Source organism: Daphnia pulicaria, chromosome 1, assembly GCF_021234035.1.
Source record: "Daphnia pulicaria isolate SC F1-1A chromosome 1, SC_F0-13Bv2, whole genome shotgun sequence".
Classification (NCBI taxonomy): domain Eukaryota; kingdom Metazoa; phylum Arthropoda; class Branchiopoda; order Diplostraca; family Daphniidae; genus Daphnia; species Daphnia pulicaria.
Window position 1 is genome coordinate 25,536,306 of NC_060913.1, and position 20,959 is coordinate 25,557,264.

The 20,959-nt window shown below is 38.0% G+C and overlaps 1 protein-coding gene, 1 long non-coding RNA gene and 2 pseudogenes across 3 annotated transcripts; 2 read left to right on the forward strand and 2 right to left on the reverse strand.

The window, feature by feature from the left end:
- The first annotated feature begins 2,536 nt into the window (after positions 1-2,536).
- On the forward strand, positions 2,537-5,914 carry LOC124319925. 2 transcript variants are annotated; one of them, XR_006913629.1, is made up of 7 exons: positions 2,537-2,630; positions 3,880-4,095; positions 4,220-4,371; positions 4,433-4,520; positions 4,597-4,683; positions 5,581-5,684; positions 5,770-5,914. It is a non-coding gene; the product is annotated as an uncharacterized LOC124319925 (long non-coding RNA). The 2 variants fall into 2 exon arrangements; XR_006913623.1 differs by lacking the exon at positions 2,537-2,630 and having other exon boundaries at positions 3,463-4,095; positions 5,775-5,914.
- A 1,938-nt stretch (positions 5,915-7,852) lies between these two features.
- On the forward strand, positions 7,853-11,189 carry LOC124318002 (annotated as a pseudogene).
- Positions 11,190-11,525: 336 nt separating this feature from the next.
- Positions 11,526-12,584, reverse strand: LOC124318161 (annotated as a pseudogene).
- Positions 12,585-16,282: 3,698 nt separating this feature from the next.
- LOC124318318 (serine/threonine-protein kinase/endoribonuclease ire-1-like) lies at positions 16,283-17,453 on the reverse strand. Its single transcript, XM_046782823.1, has 4 exons — positions 17,251-17,453; positions 16,672-17,183; positions 16,501-16,607; positions 16,283-16,432 (listed from the first exon to the last, which is right to left on the reverse strand). The coding sequence occupies exons 1-4, from the start codon at positions 17,451-17,453 to the stop codon at positions 16,283-16,285; spliced, it is 972 nt and encodes a 323-aa protein (XP_046638779.1).
- Between the last annotated feature and the right edge of the window lie 3,506 nt (positions 17,454-20,959).

Consider the following 20,959-nt stretch of genomic DNA (forward strand, 5'->3'; position numbering starts at 1 on the left):
TATCATATTAGGTTTTTGGGAATTGAATTTGTATTTAATGTTTGGATAGAAACATGCGGAAATATGCTTTTCATCTCTTTCTCGATTTCTGCATATTACATTCTTCCGGAAACTAAGGGCATAACATTTTTGTTTTTAATATTATTAATTAATCTTAATAATAGGCCTACCTTTATAACAGAATATTATTTTTATTCTATAACTATTCTATAGCTCTGCCTTTATAAAACTATACCAATACAGCAATTCTACTATTCCAACTAGTATACGGTATACCCTTAACATCCCCTTCGGGTACCTTGCGGCGTACGTACGCTGCCTACAGTGTGACGCCATCCAAATGACGACTCTTTCGCAAAAGGAGTACTTAGAAAGTTGCACATTAATACCACGAGAGGGATTGGGATAGAATTTAGCAGGTATTTTTTTTTTTGGCACGGATCAGCAAAAGGCTCCAAAATTCGAATAATAATAATCAAGTCAAATGGGCGCGCTTGTGCGCTCTCAATGGCGAATAACAATTAGCCTATACGGTATCTCTTCTTTATTATTTTATTTTTTGCTTCAATTTGTTGGATTTCCTGAGTGACGTACGAAGAGGTAAATTCGCTTCTCTGGATCTTTTTCCAACATTTGATTGATCAGCACACGTATGTCTTATTAATCATCCCATACATCTTAAAAAACTTTAGCACAACCCCTCCTTCTCCTAAAATTTTTTCACAATCGAGTTCCTGTATTTTGTCAAGAGTTTGCTACTATAATGGACTGTCCCGTAATTGCCAAGGAAATTAGCAAAAATAATGGGAGCGGTCGTTGATGAAAAGAACCCAACCAAAATAACGTTATACATACTCTAAGCATCACAAGGGCGAGTGAACTTTATTCCCGAAGAAAATTCCAAGTGACACGTTTAATAACCTTACGGACAACGTTAAAAAAAACGTGAGTTGTATTATGCAAATTAACAAAATGGCAAACGCTACCTTTAAACTTTATTTGTTAATAAACACAATAACTAATTTATTGGATACCTTTATAAAGAAACGTAAAAGAACGAACAACCGTAGAACCAATTTTGTCAGCACTGCTCACTTTATCAAATGAAATTTGAGATAAGATTTTTATACTACGTCGATTACGTTGCTTAAGGCAACAAGCGTTCCCCACCCGTCGATTTTTATTCAAATGACCAGCGCATAGGGTCCTCGACGATTCCAAGTGCTCTTTGTGACTCTTATATCTGGCCCTTCCTGGCCTCACCTGACGGTATAATTTGATTAGTGTTGTTCTATCGATATGAAGTTTGAAAATTTCCTATCAAATTTTCGGAGTGCTTGTCTACAAAAATAACGGTGTAATTGCCCCCCTGAGAGCTTCCGCTTTGCATCAATAACATTGTGTCATCAACGGTTCTCTATTCAATCCGGGATAAAATGTAATAGAATTCTACAGTCGAACAACAGCAGAGCTCACGGTCCATCTACTAGTACCGGTACCCTGGTAACAACTGATGCTGTTTTAGTGGGACTATAGTTACGTTGGGCGAGTCTCAAGTATGTCCGGCCAAGTTTAAGTTTAGCATTACTTGGCCTTACTTACTTGTATACATACTATCTGGTGTACAGCTATAGCTATACCATGCCTTCGTGATTCTCTTCTTAGTTTCTTTAATAATGGTTAATTTATTTTATGTGTTTAAGGTATAGCCAACGCCCAATATTTAGGTCGTCAACGAGCGAGTATCTAAATTAAGTATCTAACAAGCCATCACATTCCAAACATTCGAATTTTTTATTCAATCTTGTTTCTAGGAAGGAGAAACAATGTTTGCAGACCAAGTCCGATAAAAGGGAAGAATATGTAAACATTGAATTACTATGATAAGTATCAGGGTTCCTATTTCTGAATGGTCAAATTATGAAATAGTAAATTTAGCATGTCAGTGAGTCAGTTATCCTGTCTTTTGGCTTTTGGCGTTTGCTATTCAATTCGAGCATTAATTTTTCTTAACGCAGGTCTTCCTCAATTAGTTGCAACTTTCACCTTATGATGACAACATCCCATGAGGTAGCTAAGGAAATTCGGATAGGCCTAATATCAAAACGTAAATTAGAATGTTAATTTTTACACAGACTCGCGCGGCGGGCGCGGATAACTAACTTTCCGGAGCTTTTAAATTTGGGCTTTGGCAACACTGCACGATCCAAACAAGAATGGCGGCCGCCATCAGCCACGACACGCGAGAGCTAAGGTTATTTTGAAAACAAGCCACCGGGGTAGTAAAAAAAAAAAGAAAATCTGCTGCAGTGATTTCCAGTTAAGTATGAGTTGCATAGAAGTTAAGTAAAACATTAATAATTTTACGAAATAAAGCCACGAAAATGTAAGTGGTATAAAACAATCAGGATACTTGTCTAATGGGTGCACAACAAAGTTAAACTCGAATCGAGTGCATGATTGTTTCGAGCACGGTTTACAAGTTCCAACGTCAATAACATTTTTTTAAATTAAATTTTCTTGTCTCGTTGCATATGAACTTCTTTGTAGAATGCTGTCCCAAAATTCCAGGAAGAATATTGCACGAGTGTTTGGATAGACCAGAAAGAGTGGACCTTTTCAACGAATAAGTTAAGAACCATTCACTTTCTCTTTAGACAGATTCTGAGCAATGTTATTTACCATTTTTTTATCTATTCCTTGCAAATGCCATTTTTCGTTATCAGACTCAGCATAGGTTTGTCCTAGTCTAGATTCCTGTTTGCGTGCTAACTTTTCTGACTGTTGACAAGTAGTCTTTAGTCTATTTAGTTTTCTCGGTATTGCCTTACTTAATTCTACAATTATCATGGTGTTGCTTACATTAATTTTTAATTTAAAATATAGGTTAAAAGAAAATTTAGTTGAATAAGATTTAGATTTCATTTCATTTTGTTTTTCTGTAATGGAAACATCAGAAGAATTTTTTTCGCCAACTTGTAAATGTTAAGATTTTTTAAACATTCCTATTTATGTGAACAAGCGTGCAGACACTCACTTGGTCTTTCTTTCTATTACAACCATTTTGTTTAGCACTAATTTATTTTTCAAGGGGGTGGGAATTACAGTTTGAATGTTATTGTTTATAATTTATCTCTCTTCCTTCAAATTAGTTGTTGGATTTTAATATCCTGTTGGGTGTCTGTATGCCGAACTAGCATATTAGGACTTGCAGTTCCTCAAGCTCACACCTATAAACGGTGGCGTTGGCTGTAGAGGAGAGGAGCTGATTGTGGGCCGGTAGACCGTTGTTTACGGAGCTGGCTCAGCAATTAGCCCTCCTGCACATGTTGCACTTCAAGGGTCCACACCTATAAACGGTGGCGTTGGCTCTTGAGGCAGTGTGTGACCGGGTGGGGATCCGTTAAGGTCCCTCCACCGTGGACTCCTGCCTTGTGTGACTGGGCAGTCTGTCAGGTTCCTGGGTCCTAGGAGGCTTTCGGTATCCTAAACAGGTTTATTTTAAACTAACAACTAGTTTGAAGGGAAGGGGATAAAGAATTTGAATAACTTCTGAACTGTAGTTTTCTCTTCTTTCAAAATATTTTAATGTAAAACAATATGGATGTGATTGAAAACAAAAATCAAGGGGGTGTCCGCGGCTTTGATCATTTTTTTTTTCAAAATTATTATCTAAAGTTTGACTTCTATAAGATTCGCGTTTTATTTTGTCACTTGGATAAATTGTTTCTAAAAAAATCCTGCACATGAATATTGATTGAATACCAACCAGCACTACTCCTTCATGAAAGACGAGAGGCTGTTGGACCTACATTTATTCGTTTAAGAATGAATTTATCATTTAAATCGTTTTTGTTTATTTTTAATTTTTCCCAACAGAACTGGTGCTAGAAGCCCTCCGCAACATCGCAAATATCGCATTCATACATCAGCGTTGGTGTCATACCTTCAACTTAACATTCGCATACCTGTAGAGTTTGGAAGTTTAACTCCATTCGGTCATCCAGTCAAGGTCCAGGGCTCCAGGCCGTGAATGTCCGCACTCAAAATGGGTTTACTTTGTTGGCGTCATCTAGACGAGTCATCATCACTAAGGTAGAATGCCACGAGGACTTTAGTTTTCTTTCTTACAACTGTCGCTGTTATTACGCTTTTCTAAAGCATTCTCAAGAATTTATCCTCCGAACGATGCAAGTTTATTTTTGCCTGTTTTCTAAAGGGGAGGGAAGGAAACCATTTGTGGTGGATGGCAACTGAGCCGAGGCAACAAGAGAGGCCATCAAACCAGACAGCGTCAAAATACGCTTGAATCCAAAAGAGTTCGACTTCAATTAAATTAATTACCAATATTGAAAAACCTTGCCTTAAAAAGTAAAGTCGATTGAATATGAATGATTTTGTTACCTTTATTAAGTCTGTCATGGTTATACAGTCGAGATTAATTTCTTCTACCGAACTACTTGCTAACTAGACGATCGTCGATTGTGCGGAAATTCAGGAGTCAGTCCCGTCTTTCATAGGTCCGAATCTTCTTTGGTTTTTTAGAATAAAAAAGTCTGCCCTGTATACTAAAGTATTTCCCTTTTTGTACTTCAGTGTCCAGATTAGGTGGCGAACAATCGCCCTATCAGGGTGTGACAAACCGGCGGGATCGTGAACTCCCTGTTTCCATAAACGATCAAGGTATGCAAATTAAACAAATCAAGGACGAAATATCACGCAAAGTCTTTGAAACAACATGGAAGTAAAGATGAAGAACAGGTCGAATGAGCTTTATATCAAAATTCAGCTTAATGTTATTTTTTGCTGATAGAATTTCTATTCTGCAACAAAAATTCGAGGTTGAATTTACTCTGTAGGGTGGGTCGGTGGGCCTGGGAACGGTCCAATTTTGTCGTTTTTGCGTTTCGAACCTACGCTGCTCCGTTTCGGATCAAAATTCGTAATATTTAATCAAATGAAGCCTTGATTCCCTTGAATAAGTTTTTTTTCACTTGCCGAAAGACCGAGGATGTGTGATGTATATTGTATATGTATCTGCACTAACTAAATACTCTGCCAACTGCAAACGTATAAGAGGCGTTACTTCCATTTTCAGTCCCTAAACTCAACAGCAGTCGTTTGTTAGTTTTTTTGTTGTCATTAAAATTCCACTAGAAAAAAAAAGTTTGTACTTGCAAGTGCGGTTTCTAAGCTTCATTGGCCTACTTGTTATGTTCAGTTTGATCTTATTTCAGCTGAATTGATTTGTCTGTGTTTTTTTTCGGGAAGCTGTGATGGGTTTTGTATTCCCTGTAATAATCTTAGCGGTTAAATAATGCTGTCTTCTAGTATTTACTATTCAGATTGAGTATTGATTTTTAACGTAGGGCATTCTCAATTCTTTGCAACTTTTACTTTATGCCAACAACATCTCATGGGGTAGTTAAGGAAATTCGGTTAATTTCAAAGCTTCAATTTTTCTCAGACTTAATCCCTTGTTCCCGTTGTCATGTGAAGTGCAAAAAACTTATTAGTTTTTATGAAATGTCTCTTATTTTTATGTAAATTCTGACACAAGATTTATTCTATCTATTGCAGGGCTGCTGGGCCAACGAAAGTTGACGTTCCGGGGTGATGGTTCTCTCACTGGCTGTCATTAAAAAAAAACCTGGATTCCCGTCAAGGTGGTTTCAATCATCAAGGTTAGGTATCTCAAAGAAGATAAAGTTGACAAGTGGAGAACGTGTTATTGAATATACTAGATAACCTCTGTCGTGTTATTGCCAGAGCAGTGCCAACGCCCATTCATATCAGAAATCACCAAGACATTGAAGCGAAGAATCAATATTTTTTCCAGACAAATATCATGTTGATTTAGCTGGTATCGTCGTACGATGACAACTGCTCGTCAACCAGTATCGATGAAAAGAAGCTCAGATGAAACAAACCTGAGATTCCGCTTGGATTTGTTTTGGTGCCCTTTTATGTTTATCTGGTACTCATTAATCATCGTTTCTTCTCTCTCGAACAAAGTTATCCCAGCCGTGAATGTCAGCACGCAAACAGTGGTTCACCTTGCTGCTGGTGGGGGTGTTCATGTTTTCGTCTTCATCATAATAAGGTAGGATGTTTCCTCAAGGATATTAGTTTTGATTTGTGCTTAAAGCTTTTGGCTGTTATTATCAACATTCTCCATTTCCCATTTTCGCATTCCCATTCTCGCATTGCATTCCTGTTCTCGGCTTAAAACATTTCTCTATACAGTTAGAAAAATGCAGATCGATCGCTTATTTTGGTTCCTTATTTTAAACTGATGGACTCCTTATTTCACTGAGCTTTCAGTGTAGTAGGTAGTTATCCAATCAGATATCGTTGACGAGTCAACAATTTTGGTGAATTTGATCGGAAGTTAGAATTTTATTCAACCTTTCGCAACCTTTATTCGTGTTCTACCGTACACCAAAACCAAAAATGCAATATATTTAAACTTCATGTAGAAATTATTTGACGGTAGGGTCTAATCTATTAAAAAATATCTTTCTGCAACATCCATTCAGTGAAGTCGGCATAGAAAAAGATATCGATTTCCTGATGTGTGGCTTGATTGTGGCCTCATCAATCAATTTGCACTTCTTCTTTAACTCTTTAACTCTTCTCGTTCTTCTTTAACATCTCAAGTTTTATTTTAACTCTTGTGATAAAAAAAATTAAAGCTAAAACGTTGTTCAAGTCTTGCCTTTCAGCATATTGCCGATGCTGTTCAGCGATAGATTAATCGCTTACCTACTAGCTGCTACCGTGTCTGCTCAGGAAGAAACTTCATAAGAGGTGATATCACTGATTTGTTCGGATTTGTTTGGGAATGTTAGTTTTTATTTTGTAAGCCACACGATGCAGCAGAAACCAATTCGGTTTTTACTAAAAGGGGTCGAGCTCTTCTCTCGCCATCCTAGCGTCGTTATCATCAGACCTCCGTCGAGTTAGTTATAGGGTATTTAATGTCATAAAAAAATTTTTTAATTAAAAAGGTTCTTTCGTTCAGGGTTCGCCATCTCTCATACCGGTCTATTACAGCAGTAGCCAACCCTCGAGTACTACGGCGTACAAGAGTGTCCCACGTCTTACGATGATAATCGATCTGACTTGCCCCAACGAATTTATCTAAGGTTTTTTTTTTTTTTTATATAGCATATGAGTTGTTAGTAGTTAGTAATTAGTAGTTGGTGTTAGTAAGGGTAAGTATACATACATAGTAATATTATACAGAGCGATATGGGGAACATCTATGGGAGACAATGTGAGGAGGGGGGTTTAATCTCTGTTGGCACATAGAGTTACTTCACAGACGGAATCTCGTATATCCTTTTCGCCTCTGGGGGGAGGCTCATTGCCGACTTTCACGGCGGATTGAGTTTTACACGTTTATATGTCCTGATTCGAAATAGGAACGACAATTCAGCTTCACAATGGGGCATCGTTAGAATGAAATGTGCACCTAGCTGCCGTTTAATTCAGTTTCGCTGCCTTCCTGCAAGGATCGGCCGCACCAATTTTACCTCGACGAATTGAATCAAAAGTTAACTAACAGCAGAGTCCTGATTTTCTCTATTCCGTCGGGGATGATGTACACAAGTCGACCGTGTATAAAGGATCAATAATTCCGCCGGGGGGAAAAATGGATAGAAGAATAGGGAAGTTGATGGCTCTATTCTTTTGGCAATGATCCGAAAATAAGGAAATCATCGTTTCTTACTTTCTTCTCTTTTATTCAGAAAGTCTAATTTATTCCGACAAGTTCATTTTCCCTGTAACTACTTCCCATCGCAAATTAAAATTTAGTTTAAAATTTTCTATTCAAACGTGTAATCAAATGATATTCTATACGAACCTTAATGTCAATTATTCAGTTCAACTATCGGATGAGTATCGCTATTGAAATTTACCTTTTCTATTGATAGGCTAATCCTGTTAGTATTATTCATTAAATGTTTTTGTGCTGAGAAAGTAGGTGACTTATCGAATCCCCCGGCCTGGGGCTTCTATATTTGCAGTTTATCGCCAGATGTGATCGTCTATAAAGGACAACTCACGTCCACCCAAGTCTGGACTTACTTTTCTGATCTCGATGTGAGTTATTGAAAAAAGGCCGAAAAACTTTTCTTTATAGGAATAAATCCTTATTGATATAGGAAATACTTTATATTTGATTTTTCCAAATAACAGAGACCGGAATATGAAACTTATCTGGCCCTGGTTCACACAAGATTTTCGACCAATACTTTCCCCAGCTGGGAGCGAGCTCATCCTCTGCGGATGCTGAACCACAATGGCGAGATTAATACGCTCCGGGGCAATGTCAACTATATGAAAGCCCGCGAAGGTTTGATGAGTTCGGAGCGCTTTGGTAAACGAGCCCTGGCCGAATTATATCCCGTCGTGGAACCCAATCTCAGCGACTCGGGATCGGCCGATTGTGTACTTGAATTTCTCGTCCGCGCCGGAGGCAGATCTCTACCGGAGGTATACAACAAAAAAAGGGGGGGGGGGATTGTTTATTTCACTATTTTTCTATTCCGGTTTTTGTTTGTCCCATAATAGGCCATTATGACTATGATTCCGGAAGCCTGGGACCCGATGATGGACCAGGAGAAGAAAGATTTCGATAGATGGGCTGGATGCTCCATGGAACCATGGGACGGACCAGCTTTGATGGCCTTCACAGACGGACGCTACATCGGCGCTGTGCTTGTCCGGTAAAACATCTAAAAATACATTCGGAACCTATTCAATTTTTCTAATAAATCCCAGATTACTTTTTGTCTAATTGATCAAAGACACGAGCAAATGTTTTTCGTGAATGCGATCCTTTCGTGAAACCGAACGACTTCCAGCCGCTGCTCTACGAATATTTTAAGCAGCTTTTCGCTCAAGTAAAATCGATCATTCTTTGAATTGTATTTTTAAACTGGCAAGTTAAATTTATGTCGTTGGCTTGTCCAATCGGTCCCGAGGCCAATATCCTGGAGACCAGCGATCAGCAATGCCGTCGCTTGTACCTGGAACAACCGATTTTGTCGCCGGATGATTTGAAACTCATCGTCAACTGCTCCGCCAATGACTGGAAGGTTTGATTCCCCGTAACTCGAATCTCGTTCTCTCAATTAATCAAAGACATTTGTTGTGTTTAGTCTAAAATTATTGACATCACGGTCGACGCCAACGTACCGCTGGTCTACACCACTCAGCTGGATCGCATCTGTGAGGAAGTGACGGAGGCTGTCAAAGCGGATTTCCAGTTTATTATCCTCTCCGATAGAAAAGCCGGAAAGGAAAGGTACACACCTAATTTCTGTTCCTTTTAGATTTTGTTTGCTAACAAATGTTGTGTTTGTCAAAAGGATTCCGCTCAATCCACCATGAAAAGCTTGCGCCAATGCACTTTGAGAGGCCAACTGGAAATCATTGCGTCGAGCCAGCCTGTTAGCATTGAAGATGTCGAGCCGGCTTCCGAAATTGTCAAGCGATTCCTGACTGGTAAATTTCCGTGTTAAATTACACATTTTGAAAATGTTAAACCAATAATTTACAGGTGCCATAAGCTTTGGATCCATCTCCAAGGAGGCCCACGCTACTCTGGCGACAGCCATGGACCGCATAGGAGCCAAATCCAATACCGGAGAAGGAGGTAATAGTTGACATTCCGGAGAATTTCATAATCATTGAGGAATTTAATCACGTTGTACCACTTTCTATTTTCAGGCGAAGATCCTGAACGTTATTTGAATCAGGATCCTGCAAATAGTCAGCGCTCGGCTATCAAACAAGGTTTCTAATTATAAAGCTCCTTTTTTGAATTCTTTTTCTAAATGTAATTAGTTTTTCATGCAGTTGCTAGTGGTTGATTCGGAGTGACGGCGGCTTATCTGGCCAATGCGGACAAAGGTGGCGAATTGCCCGGCTACAAAGGGACGGTCGACATTGCTTAAACGCGACAGAGCGTGGCTGGAGTCGGCCTGATATCTCCGCCTCCTCATCACGACATTTACTCGATCGAGGATCTGGCCGAATTGATTTACGACCTGAAATGCGCCAATCCGTTGGCCCGCATCTCGGTCAAACTGGTGTCCGTCGTCGGCGTGGGCGTCGTGGCCGTTGGAGTGGCCAAGGGCAAAGCGGAACACATCACCATTTCCAGTCACGACGGCGGAACGGGAGCCAGCAGCAGCTGGACCGGAATAAAAAACGCTGGACTTCCCTGGAAGCTCGGCATCGCCGAAACTCACCAAACTCTCGTCTTAAACGATTTACGTTCAAGAGTCGTCCTTCAGGTTTGAATCAAAATTGTCGGTCAAATGAGACAGACACAATTTTAATAGCCAAAAATATTTTTCTATAGGCGGATGGACAAATCTGGATAGCGTTTGACGTCATCGTAGCCGCCGTGTTGGGAGCGGATGAATTCGGGTTCAGCACTGCCCCGCTGATTGCATTAGGTTGCACGATGATGCGGAAATGTCATTTGAACACGTGCCCGGGTGGAATCGCGACTCAGGATCCGGTCCTGCGTGAGAAATTTGCAGGTCAGCCTGAACACGTCATCAATTCTTTCTTCCTTTTGGCGGAAGAAGTCCGTAAAGAAATGGCCAAGCTGGGACTCGTTAAATTCCAGCAGCTGATTGGACGCACCAATTTTAACCGTGTTCGTGACTCCCAGGATCCCGCCAGTCCCAAAAAATCCAAACTTTTGTACTTTGGCGCCGTTCTACGTAGCGCCCTCAGCATGCGACCGGGAGTCAACGTCATTGGCGGATCCGTCGTCCAGGATTTCGGTCTTGAGAATCACATGGATCAAAAATTAATCAAAGAATCCGCCAGAAAGTTAGTTTCGCCGTTAATGTCGTCAATTCCAATCGAGCCGTGGGCACCATCCTGAGTTACACTATCGCCAAAAAGTATGGCGAAGAAGGGCAACAAAAATTACCACCAAACAAAAATTAGTTAGCGTTCGCACTTTGGCGAAGTAGTGAAATTCTTTCGTTTCGTGTAATTGTTAAGCGTAGTCACCGTAATTATACAAAAGCCACTTTGCGACTGGAGTTATTATTGGTTTGGTGACGTATACTCGTCTCCCAAGTGGATGTCTTGCATCGTTGCATGCCGACCAGTTCGTTCACTCCTTTATTATATAGGGAGGAGGAAAATCTTGTTTTATTGGTTATTATTTAATCCTAGTCCTATCATACCAAGGCCTTTATAATTACAAATTACATACGATGTTTTCTCTTCGGCAATCATGGGTTTTTCATGTGGGACCTGAGGGGGGTTGCTGATCCTACATTTGATCGTTGCAGAATAAATCAATTGTGTTATTAATCGTTTTTATTTGATTTATTTGTTCATTCAGGACTGGCACTTTAAGACCTCCGGAACACCGCCAATATTGCATTCATCCATCAGCGTGGTGTTATAGTTTCTGCCTGCACATGCACATCGGACAATTTCGGTATACCTGCCGAGTCTACAAGTTAAACTCCATTTGGTCATCAAGTCAAAGTTGTCCAGGCCGTTAATGTCCCTACGCAAAGAGGTTTACTTTTGCTGGCGTCATCCAGATCAATCATCGTCCCCTTAAGGTAAGACACCACACAAAAAATTTCATTTTTTGCTTTCAACGTTCGCCGTTACCTCGTGCGTCTTCGAACTTTCTTACAACGTTCACAAGAATTTATCTTAAGTCAGAACGATGAAAGTTTTTTTTGTTTATCACCTGTTTTTTCTTAGTTCAGGGCTGTCTCATTTTTCCGCTTTGGATATCGTAATTATTCAATCCCACAAAAAAAAATTTATTGATTTGTTTCCGGCAACATTTATTTGCGTTTTGACTTTCCACCGTGACAAAAATATATTGTAGGGAAGACTATTTATTATAAGCCACGGAGAAATATCTTCCTGTAGAATCAAACCGTTGAAGTGAGTAAAATGGTAACTTTCATCATGCAAAATAATCGAGCTTAATACTAGAATTTGCAACCAAACTTGATCTCCCGCTTTGAGGTCCATCGTCGACTGGAGCGCAAGAGTTTCCCATTCGTTGCTAAAATGGGATTTACGCTGGGCCCTTCCGACTTCTTTACCGTTCACCATCAGTGCCACATTCATTCCACCCTCTGCAATTTTTATTACCGCAATACCGTTAAAGGCAAAGAAATAAGAAATAGAATCCTTTGCGTGGCGCTTTGGATTTTCCTGTTGTTCCGTTCATGGCTCCACCGATGTTGAGTCTCTCGAGTTCGAATGGAATAGGAATACCTTGTGTGGAGAATTTGCTCGTTTTTTTTTGCGTAGGAAACAATGAGAAAAGAATCAACGTCCGAAATTCCGATCCCTTTTTTGCAAAGCTGTCGTTTCATTTTTTTATCCATTCAAAAGAAATGATAAATTACTCGGAAAATTTTTTCTAATAAGTCTGGTCTGTACCGGAATCGTTCGATGCAATAGTAAAATCGCAGGTAGACGGTTTCGATTTTGTAATTTCACATGATGGAAAACAATCCGCTTCTTATGTGGCCAATTTGATGGAGGTCCCCGCACGAGGTGGGCATTTTTCCAATTGACAGTACAACAATTGGCAGTATTCTCAGACCAAAATATTTTATGGTTAGTTGAAGGAAAAACAAAACTTTCGAATTTTTTTTTTTTTCAAAATTGGCCTGTACTTGTCAATTCCGCCGTTAAATCTCCGATTTTGTTCTTTAAAGTTCCAATCACGCCATTCACTTCAGTCAGACGTTGTTTAGTATCTGCGACATAATGTGAATTCATATTTGGATCTAAAACAAATTTTTGTTGGAATTTTTAAAATTGCCATATCCGATATTAAAGTTAGAGCTTCAACTTTTGTCCTGGCATCGCTAAAATCGTGAGTCGTTTCTGAAAATACAGGTGAAAATTGCAATCACAGTTTATTGAATATTTTCCATCGTCATAATTCAATAATGAATTATCAATGTTATTACCAGAAAATTGTTCCGCGCGCCAGTTCCTCCAAACGTCGGGTGTTTTATGAATACCAGAGTTATTAATTTTTTGCGCCTTTGAATCCTTTGAACATTGTTTTTCGCTTGCCGAAAGACCGAGGATGTGTGATGTGTATTGTATGCATCTGCACCCATAACAACATACTCTGATAACTGCAAACGTATAAGAGGCGTTACTTTCATTTCCAGTCCCTAAACTCAACAGTCATCACGTTTGTTTGTTTGTTGGTTGTCATTAAAATTCCACTAGAAAAGAAAAAAAATATTGCTCAGACTTGTTCCCTTGTTCCTGTTGTCATGTGAAGCTGGTAAAAACTATTAGTTTTTATGAAATGTCAAAAATCGCTACTTGAACGTTTCAGTATTTTAAAATTACTGAAAGACCTCAGATTGACTATCAGTTGACTATTCAATCGCTGCTTTGTATTCCCAAACGATGGCTTATTTAAAGTACGAAATAAATGATGTACAAATGGGACTGGGCGAGAGAGGAAAAAAGGCTATTATATAGATAGAGATAGAATACAACACAAACTATAACTCAAGCTTAGAGTGATTGAATCATTACTTCAAATTTTTGGTTTTGTATGCGGTTCTTAAGGTCTTAACTATTAGGAAGCCTACTTTTTCAAAATTTATGATAAAAAATTATGTAGATGATAAATTTTTTGTCTAAATGAAAATAAAGTAATATTTTTAAAATGGATTTATTTTACAGGCATGCCATATCAAGTTCAATTTGAATCAAATTTTATTTTCGGTGGAGGGTTTGAACTTCATGTCAGCTCTCAATGGTGATGAAGTAGTTACAATAGTTCTAAGATTTTATTGTGGTTTTCTCTGTTGTAATTCTCTAAGAAAGAAGTAATTTGTTTTAAATAGAGAAACCCATTTCAATTAAACATCTTATTATTTCGATAACATTTTTGTTTTGATCATTTTGACGCAATAACGTGAGAGCATTCCATCCGTCGTTGTTTATGCAATTGACGTCGATTCCATGTTGAATTAAAAGTTGAATTATTTCAATTAAATTTTCCTTTTGATAAAAACGACATAAGAAAAGAAGAGCATTCCATCCATCTGTGTCTTGATAATTGACGTCGATTCCGTGTTGAATTAAAAGTTGAATTATTTCAATTAAATTTTCATTTTGATAATGACGACATAAGACAAGAAGAGCATTCCATCCGGCGTTGGTATTGCAGTTGACGTCGATTCCATGTTGAATTAAAAATTGAATGATTTCAATTAAATTTTCCTTTTGATAATTTCGACATAAAAGGAGAAGAGCACTCACTCCGTCGTTGGTTTTACAATTGACGTCGATTCCATGTTGAATTAAAAGTTGAATGATTTGAATTAAATTTTCATTTTGATAATGAAAACATAAGAAAAGAAGAGCATTCCATCCATCTTCGTCTTTACAATTGACGTCGATTCCATGTTGAATTAAAAGTTGAATGATTTCAATTAGATTTTCGTTTTGATAAAATTCACTTAATAAAGTGAGGGCATTCCATCCGTTGTCATTCTTGCAACTAACGTCGATTCCGTGTTGAATTAAAAGTTGAATGATTTGAATTAAATTTTCATTTTGATAATGAAAACATAAGAAAAGAAGAGCATTCCATCCGTCGTTGTTTTTGAAATTGACGTCGATTCCATGTTGAATTAAAAGTTGAATGATTTGAATTAAATTTTCATTTTGATAATGAAGACATAAGAAAAGAAGAGCATTCCATCCGGCGTTGGTATTGCAGTTGACGTCGATTCCATGTTGAATTAAAAATTGAATGATTTCAATTAAATTTTCCTTTTGATAATTTCGACATAAAAGGAGAAGAGCACTCACTCCGTCGTTGGTTTTACAATTGACGTCGATTCCATGTTGAATTAAAAGTTGAATGATTTCAATCATATTTTCATTTTGATAATGAAGACATAAGAAAAGAAGAGCATTCCATCCGTCGTTGGTTTTACAATTGACGTTGATTCCATGTTGAATTAAAAGTTGAATGATTTCAAACAAATTTTCGTTTTGATATTTCCAACACAATAAAGTTAGGGCATTATTTCCGTTACTGTCCTTGCACTCGACATCGATACCGTTTTCAATTAAAAGTTTAATGATTTCAAGTAAATTTTCGTGTTGATAAACTTTGCACAATAATGTGAGAGCATTCAATCTATTGCTATTCTTACACTTGACTCCAATTTCATTTTGAATCAAAAGTCCTATTATGTCGATTACATTTTCTTTTTGATAATTTTGACACAATAAAGTGAGAGCATTATCGTCCTCGTTGTCCGTGCAATTGACGTCGACTCCATGTTTGATTAAAAGTTGAATTATTTCAAACAAGTTTTCTTTTTGATATTTCCAACACAATAAAGTTAACGCATTATTTCCATTGTTGTCCTTGCAATCGACATCTATTCCGTGTTTAATTAAAAGTTTGATTATTTCAAGTAAATTTTCGTTTTGATAAACTCGACACAATAACGTGAGAGCATTCAATCTATTGCTGGTCTTGCAATTGATGTCGATTTTGTGTTGAATTAAAAGTTGAATGATTTCAACTAAATTTTCTCTTTGATAATGGTGACATAATAAAGTCAGAGCACTCTCTCCGTTACTGGTCCTCAAATTGACTTCTATTTCGTATTGAATCAGCAGTTCAATGATTGCAATTATGTTTTCGCCTTTATAATTCTGACATAATAAAGTGAGCGCATTGTGTCCGCCACTGTTCTTGCAGTTCACTTCGATTTTATGTAGAAGTAATAGTTGAATCATTTGAAATAAATTTTCATTTGGACAATTCTTGCACAGTAAAGTGAGAGCGTTGTTTCTTTTGCTGTTCGTGCAATTTAGCGGGATTTTTTTTTCAATTAAAAGTTGAATTATTTGAATTAAATTTTCATTTCGGTAATATTGACATAATATTACTATTGCATTATCATCTCCGTCGCAATTGTTGGAATTTACCTTAATTCCGCTTTCAATGAAAACTTTAACTAATTCCAACAAATTGTTGTGTGGATAAATTTTACACAGCCAATTGAGAGCATTCCATCGTTTTTTCTCGCAATTAACGTTGATTCGCTGTTCAATCAAAAGTTTCACTAAATCGATAAAATTTTCATTTTTATAATGTTCGCACAGTAAATGCAGAGCATTCATTTTGTTTTCAGTCTCGCAGTGGACATTTGCCCCTTTTGTGATTAGTAGGCGAACTATTTCAACTAAATTGTCACCTTCATTTTTTTTTGGGAAGTGCCAAATGCAGAAGTGGAGTCAACCCTTTTTCGTCCACAGAGTTTATATCCATTCCTTTCTGTAACAGTTTTTCGACTTCTTCCACGCTTGGATAAGTATCTTCGGCAAATATTGATTTGTTAATTGACATCTGAAGGGTGAAAACAATTAGCCTCTACTATACTGTATATCTCTAATAGACTCGATCTTTTATTTTACTTCAATTTCTTGGAGTTCCTGCGTGACGTCAGAAGAAGTAATTCGTTTATGTGGATCTTTTTCCAACATTTTTTGGATCAGCATACGTAGGTCTTTTGGTTGAATGTCTGTTAAAAGAAAATTTTAATCAACGATTTAGTATTTTCATATTTTTAGCAAAAACTGAATTACTTGGCAGATTGGGAGGCTCATTTTCGATTATATTGAATGGAATATGATGACCTGAACCAAAAAGATGAACACCACCCAAAAGAAAGTAGCCGAATACGATTCCTTCTGCAAATACATCACTTTTGATGTTTCCTCGTTTAATTGTTGATATTGTTCCACTTGCAGACGTACTTTTATGTTCTTCAAGTAAAATCTCTGGTGCTAAATAATACCGGGTACCCTTAACTCCGCTCTGCATTGAGTAACTTCCTTTTTCGTTGACTCGTTTACTCAGTCCAAAATCCGCCCACTTCATTATCACTTTTTGTGTGTTTGGATCTACCCAAATTAGGACGTTCTCAAGCTTCAGGTCGCGATGTACTAATCCCTTGTTGTGAATGTGTTCTAGTCCTATGGCCAATTGCAAAAGTACATCTTTAACTGTGGGCATCGGCCCACTGTATTTTTTGGGATCGTCATCTGTAAGAAATAGTTTTTCCAGTGAAGCATTGCACAATTCAAGAACGTAGTATCTAGAAATATTTGAAAAGAACATATTTATGGTAATGGTTTGAAAACTAGTAGGCTATTTTTAATTACCTAAAATCTTCGTCACTTTCGACGTGAAATAACTTGATGGCATTTTGATGATTAAGCGTTTTCAGTGCATCTTCCTCTCTCTCGTTGCTTGTGACCTCATTTTTAGGAATTCGTTTAACAGCCACTGGCTTTCCATTCCATACACCTTCAAAAACAATAGCACAACCTCCTTCTCCCAATTTTTTTTCACGATCGTATTCCATTATTTTGTCAAGTTCTTAACGGATTTTCCCGTAATTGCTAAAGAAATTAGCAAAAATAATGGGAGCGGCCGTTGATGCAAAGAACTCAACCACGATAACGTCTCTTTAAGCATCAAGCGGCGAATGAACTTATTTCCCGAATAAAATTCCAAGTGACACGTATTTTTTTTAACCGATAACGTAAAAAAAACGAGGGTTTTATTGTAAATTCACGAAGCACTATCCAATAGCTTTATTTGTTAAACCACACAATTAATAACTAACTTATTGGAGACCTTTACAAAAGAACTAATGTAAAAGAATGTAGAACGTAACATCACTCTGAAAATCTGCGTCTTCCATTTCGTCTCTGCTCACTTTATCAAATAGAATTTGAGATTAGATTATTACGTCGATTACGTTGCTTTGGCAACAGACGTCCATTTTTTAAGAGTGATTAAGCCCTGGGAATAGTAGCCTAGACGCAGCAATTTCGTTCTTAAAGCATTTCGTGAGCCACCCAATCCGCCATCTGTCGGCCGCAGATTCGTTGCACGAAATATCGCTTGCCCGACGAGTCATTGCTGATGAGAACACGCGTCATTTTTACTGCGACACTATCAACTCCTTTTGAGTGGGATATTTTTAAGGTTAGAGTTCCCAAAAAATAAAAGTATCGCGAATGTTGAAATTAATGCAGCGTTCGTAATTTAATTGTGCTATATTTTGATGCGTTAGCCAAGCACTGAAACGAAATACAGGTTCTTTTCTGCTTTTCTGCTACTGATGTTGATCGTCGTCTTCAGGTCTTCAGTTCGACCCTCATCCAGTCGATTCGTTGTCGAAAGTTTGGGCAGGCGCGATAACGCGGGGAAACCGGGAAGAGCGCACTGTTTCAAACAAGTTTTGCATAATCATCAAGTTGATTACCGTCGATTTCTATTCAAATGACTAGCGCATAGGTCATCGACGAGTCCAAGTGCTTTGGGACTCTTACGTCTGGCCCTACCCGGCCTTACCTGACGGTACATTTTTATTACAGAGTTGTTATATTGATTTAAAGTTTGACAGTTTCCTAAAATTTTCGGAGTTCTTGTCTACAAAAATAACGGTGTTATTGCCCCCCTGAAAGCTTCCGCTTTGCATCTTATCAACGGTTCTCTATTCAATCCGGGATAAAATGTTATAGAATTCTACAGTCGAACAACAGCAGAACTCACGGTCCATCTACTACCCTGGTAACAACCGATGCTGTTTTAGTGGGACTAAAGTTACGTTGGGCGAGTGTGAGTCGCAAGTATGTCCGGCCAAGTTAGAGTTGACCATTACTATTGTCGTAATATTCGTTACTGACGTCACCAATCCGAAAAATTCTTCCAAAAAGAAAATCCAGCAACATCCTTCAAATTCAAGTTACTGCTACCACTGTGAAAGTGATAATAAGCCACCAACATAAGATCTGCAACAGTAAGTTAGTAACGAAGAAGTAGATGTATGTAAATCCATAAAAGTTAAATGGGCGGATTCTATCAATTTCTTTCATAGGGTTAAATCATGAGGAAAGATGAAATGCCAGTCCCAAGAACCATAGGTGTACAGCTATACCATACCTTCGTAATTCTCTTCTTAGTTTCTTTAACAATGGTTAATCCATTTTTATGTGTTTAAGGTAGCCAATGCCCAATATTTAAGTCGACAACGAGCGAGTATCTAAATTAAGTAACAAGTCATCACGTTTAGTTAAGACGAGTTAAGATTAAAAATTTTACTAGAAAATTGTGTCGCCATATCATCTAAGCGTTGGATATGTTTCCTGAATATCAAAATGATTTAATTTTTAATTCTCTTCATCCCTTATTTTTATGCAATTTCTGACAAAAGATCTTTTCTATCTATTCCAGGACTGCTGTGCCAACGAAAGTTAAGGTTCCGTGGTGATGGTACTCTGCAGGTACTCTGTCACTGGCTGTCATCTAAAACAGGATTCCCGTCAAGGTGGTTTCAGTCATCAAGGTTAGGTATCTCAAAGAAGATAAAGTTGACAAGTAAAGAACGTGTTATTGAATATACCCTATTACCCCTGTCGTGTTATTGCCAGAGCAGTGCCAACGCCCATTCGTATCAGAAATCACCAAGACATTGAAGCGAAGAATAATAAAGAGGACACACTCCGAATTACTTTTTCTTCTCCCAGTGCTTGTCTGTATACCGAGGATGCGAAAAAATACGACCATGATGGATTGTTTGCTCGTGTTTCTCTCCGTTCCGTCTACACCCTATTCTGCTTCGTCCTATGGTGGATCTTAATTGTGAACGGCCAGTGCACATTCCACTAAGCAAGTATCTTTACTTTCTTCGATTCCAAGTGAACTTATCTTAATCATCTTAATGCAAGTTTATATCGATACTAATGCAATTCCACTCATGCAAATTCTCAATACTTTCCAGACGAACGTGATGTTGATGTAGTCGTTGTGCTATGCCAACATTCAGTACCAGTATCGCTGAAAAGAAGTTCAAGTGAAGCAAACCTGACGTTCCGCTTGGATTTGTTTATAGTTTATACTTTCGTCCTTTGTTTTCGTCCCCTTTTATGTTTATCTGGCACTCATTAATCATCATTTTTTCTCTCTCAAACAGAGTTGTCCCTGCCGCGAATGTCAGCACGCAAACAGTGGTTTACCTTGCTGCTGGTGGTGTTCATGCTTTCGTCTTCTTCATAATAAGGTAGGATTTCCCCACAAGGATATTACTTTTGATTTTTACTGAAAGCTTTTGACTGTCATTATAAACATTCCCATCGAAATTTTGCACAGCATTCCTGTTCGCGGATTTGAACATTGTTGTTTTTTCTTTCAAAATTATTTGTCTCGAGTATGGCTTACTTTAAGATTCGTGTTTTATTTTGTCATGTGGATAAATTCTTGCTAAAAAAATCCTGCACATGAATATTGATTGAATACCAACCAGCACTATCATGAGAGGGGCTGTGGGACCTACATTTAATCGTAGAATGAATTTATCGTATAAATCGTTTTTATTTATTTATATTTTTCAAACAGAACTGGTGTTAGAAGACCTCCGGAACATCGTCAATATCTCATTCATACATCAACGTTGGTGTCATACCTTCTACTTAACATTCGCATACCTGCAGAGTTTGGAAGTTAAACTCTATTTGGTCATCCAGTCAAGGTCCGGGCCGTGAATGTCCGCACGCGAGAAAAGGGGTTTACTTTGTAGGCGTCATCCAGACGAGTCATCATCACCTTAAGGTAAGATGCCGCGAGGAATTAAGTTTTTTTTTCTTTCAACTGTCGTTATTACGCTTTTTTAAAGCATTCACAGGAATTTATCCTTAGTCAGAACGATGCAAGTCCTTTATTTTCCCCGATTTTCTCTTGGTTCAGGGTTTTCTCATTTTTGTCCGCTTTGGATATCGTATTAATCCAATCCACTATTTAAATATTTAACTAAACAAGAAATAATCGATTTTTATCCGGCAACATTTATTTCCATTTTGACCC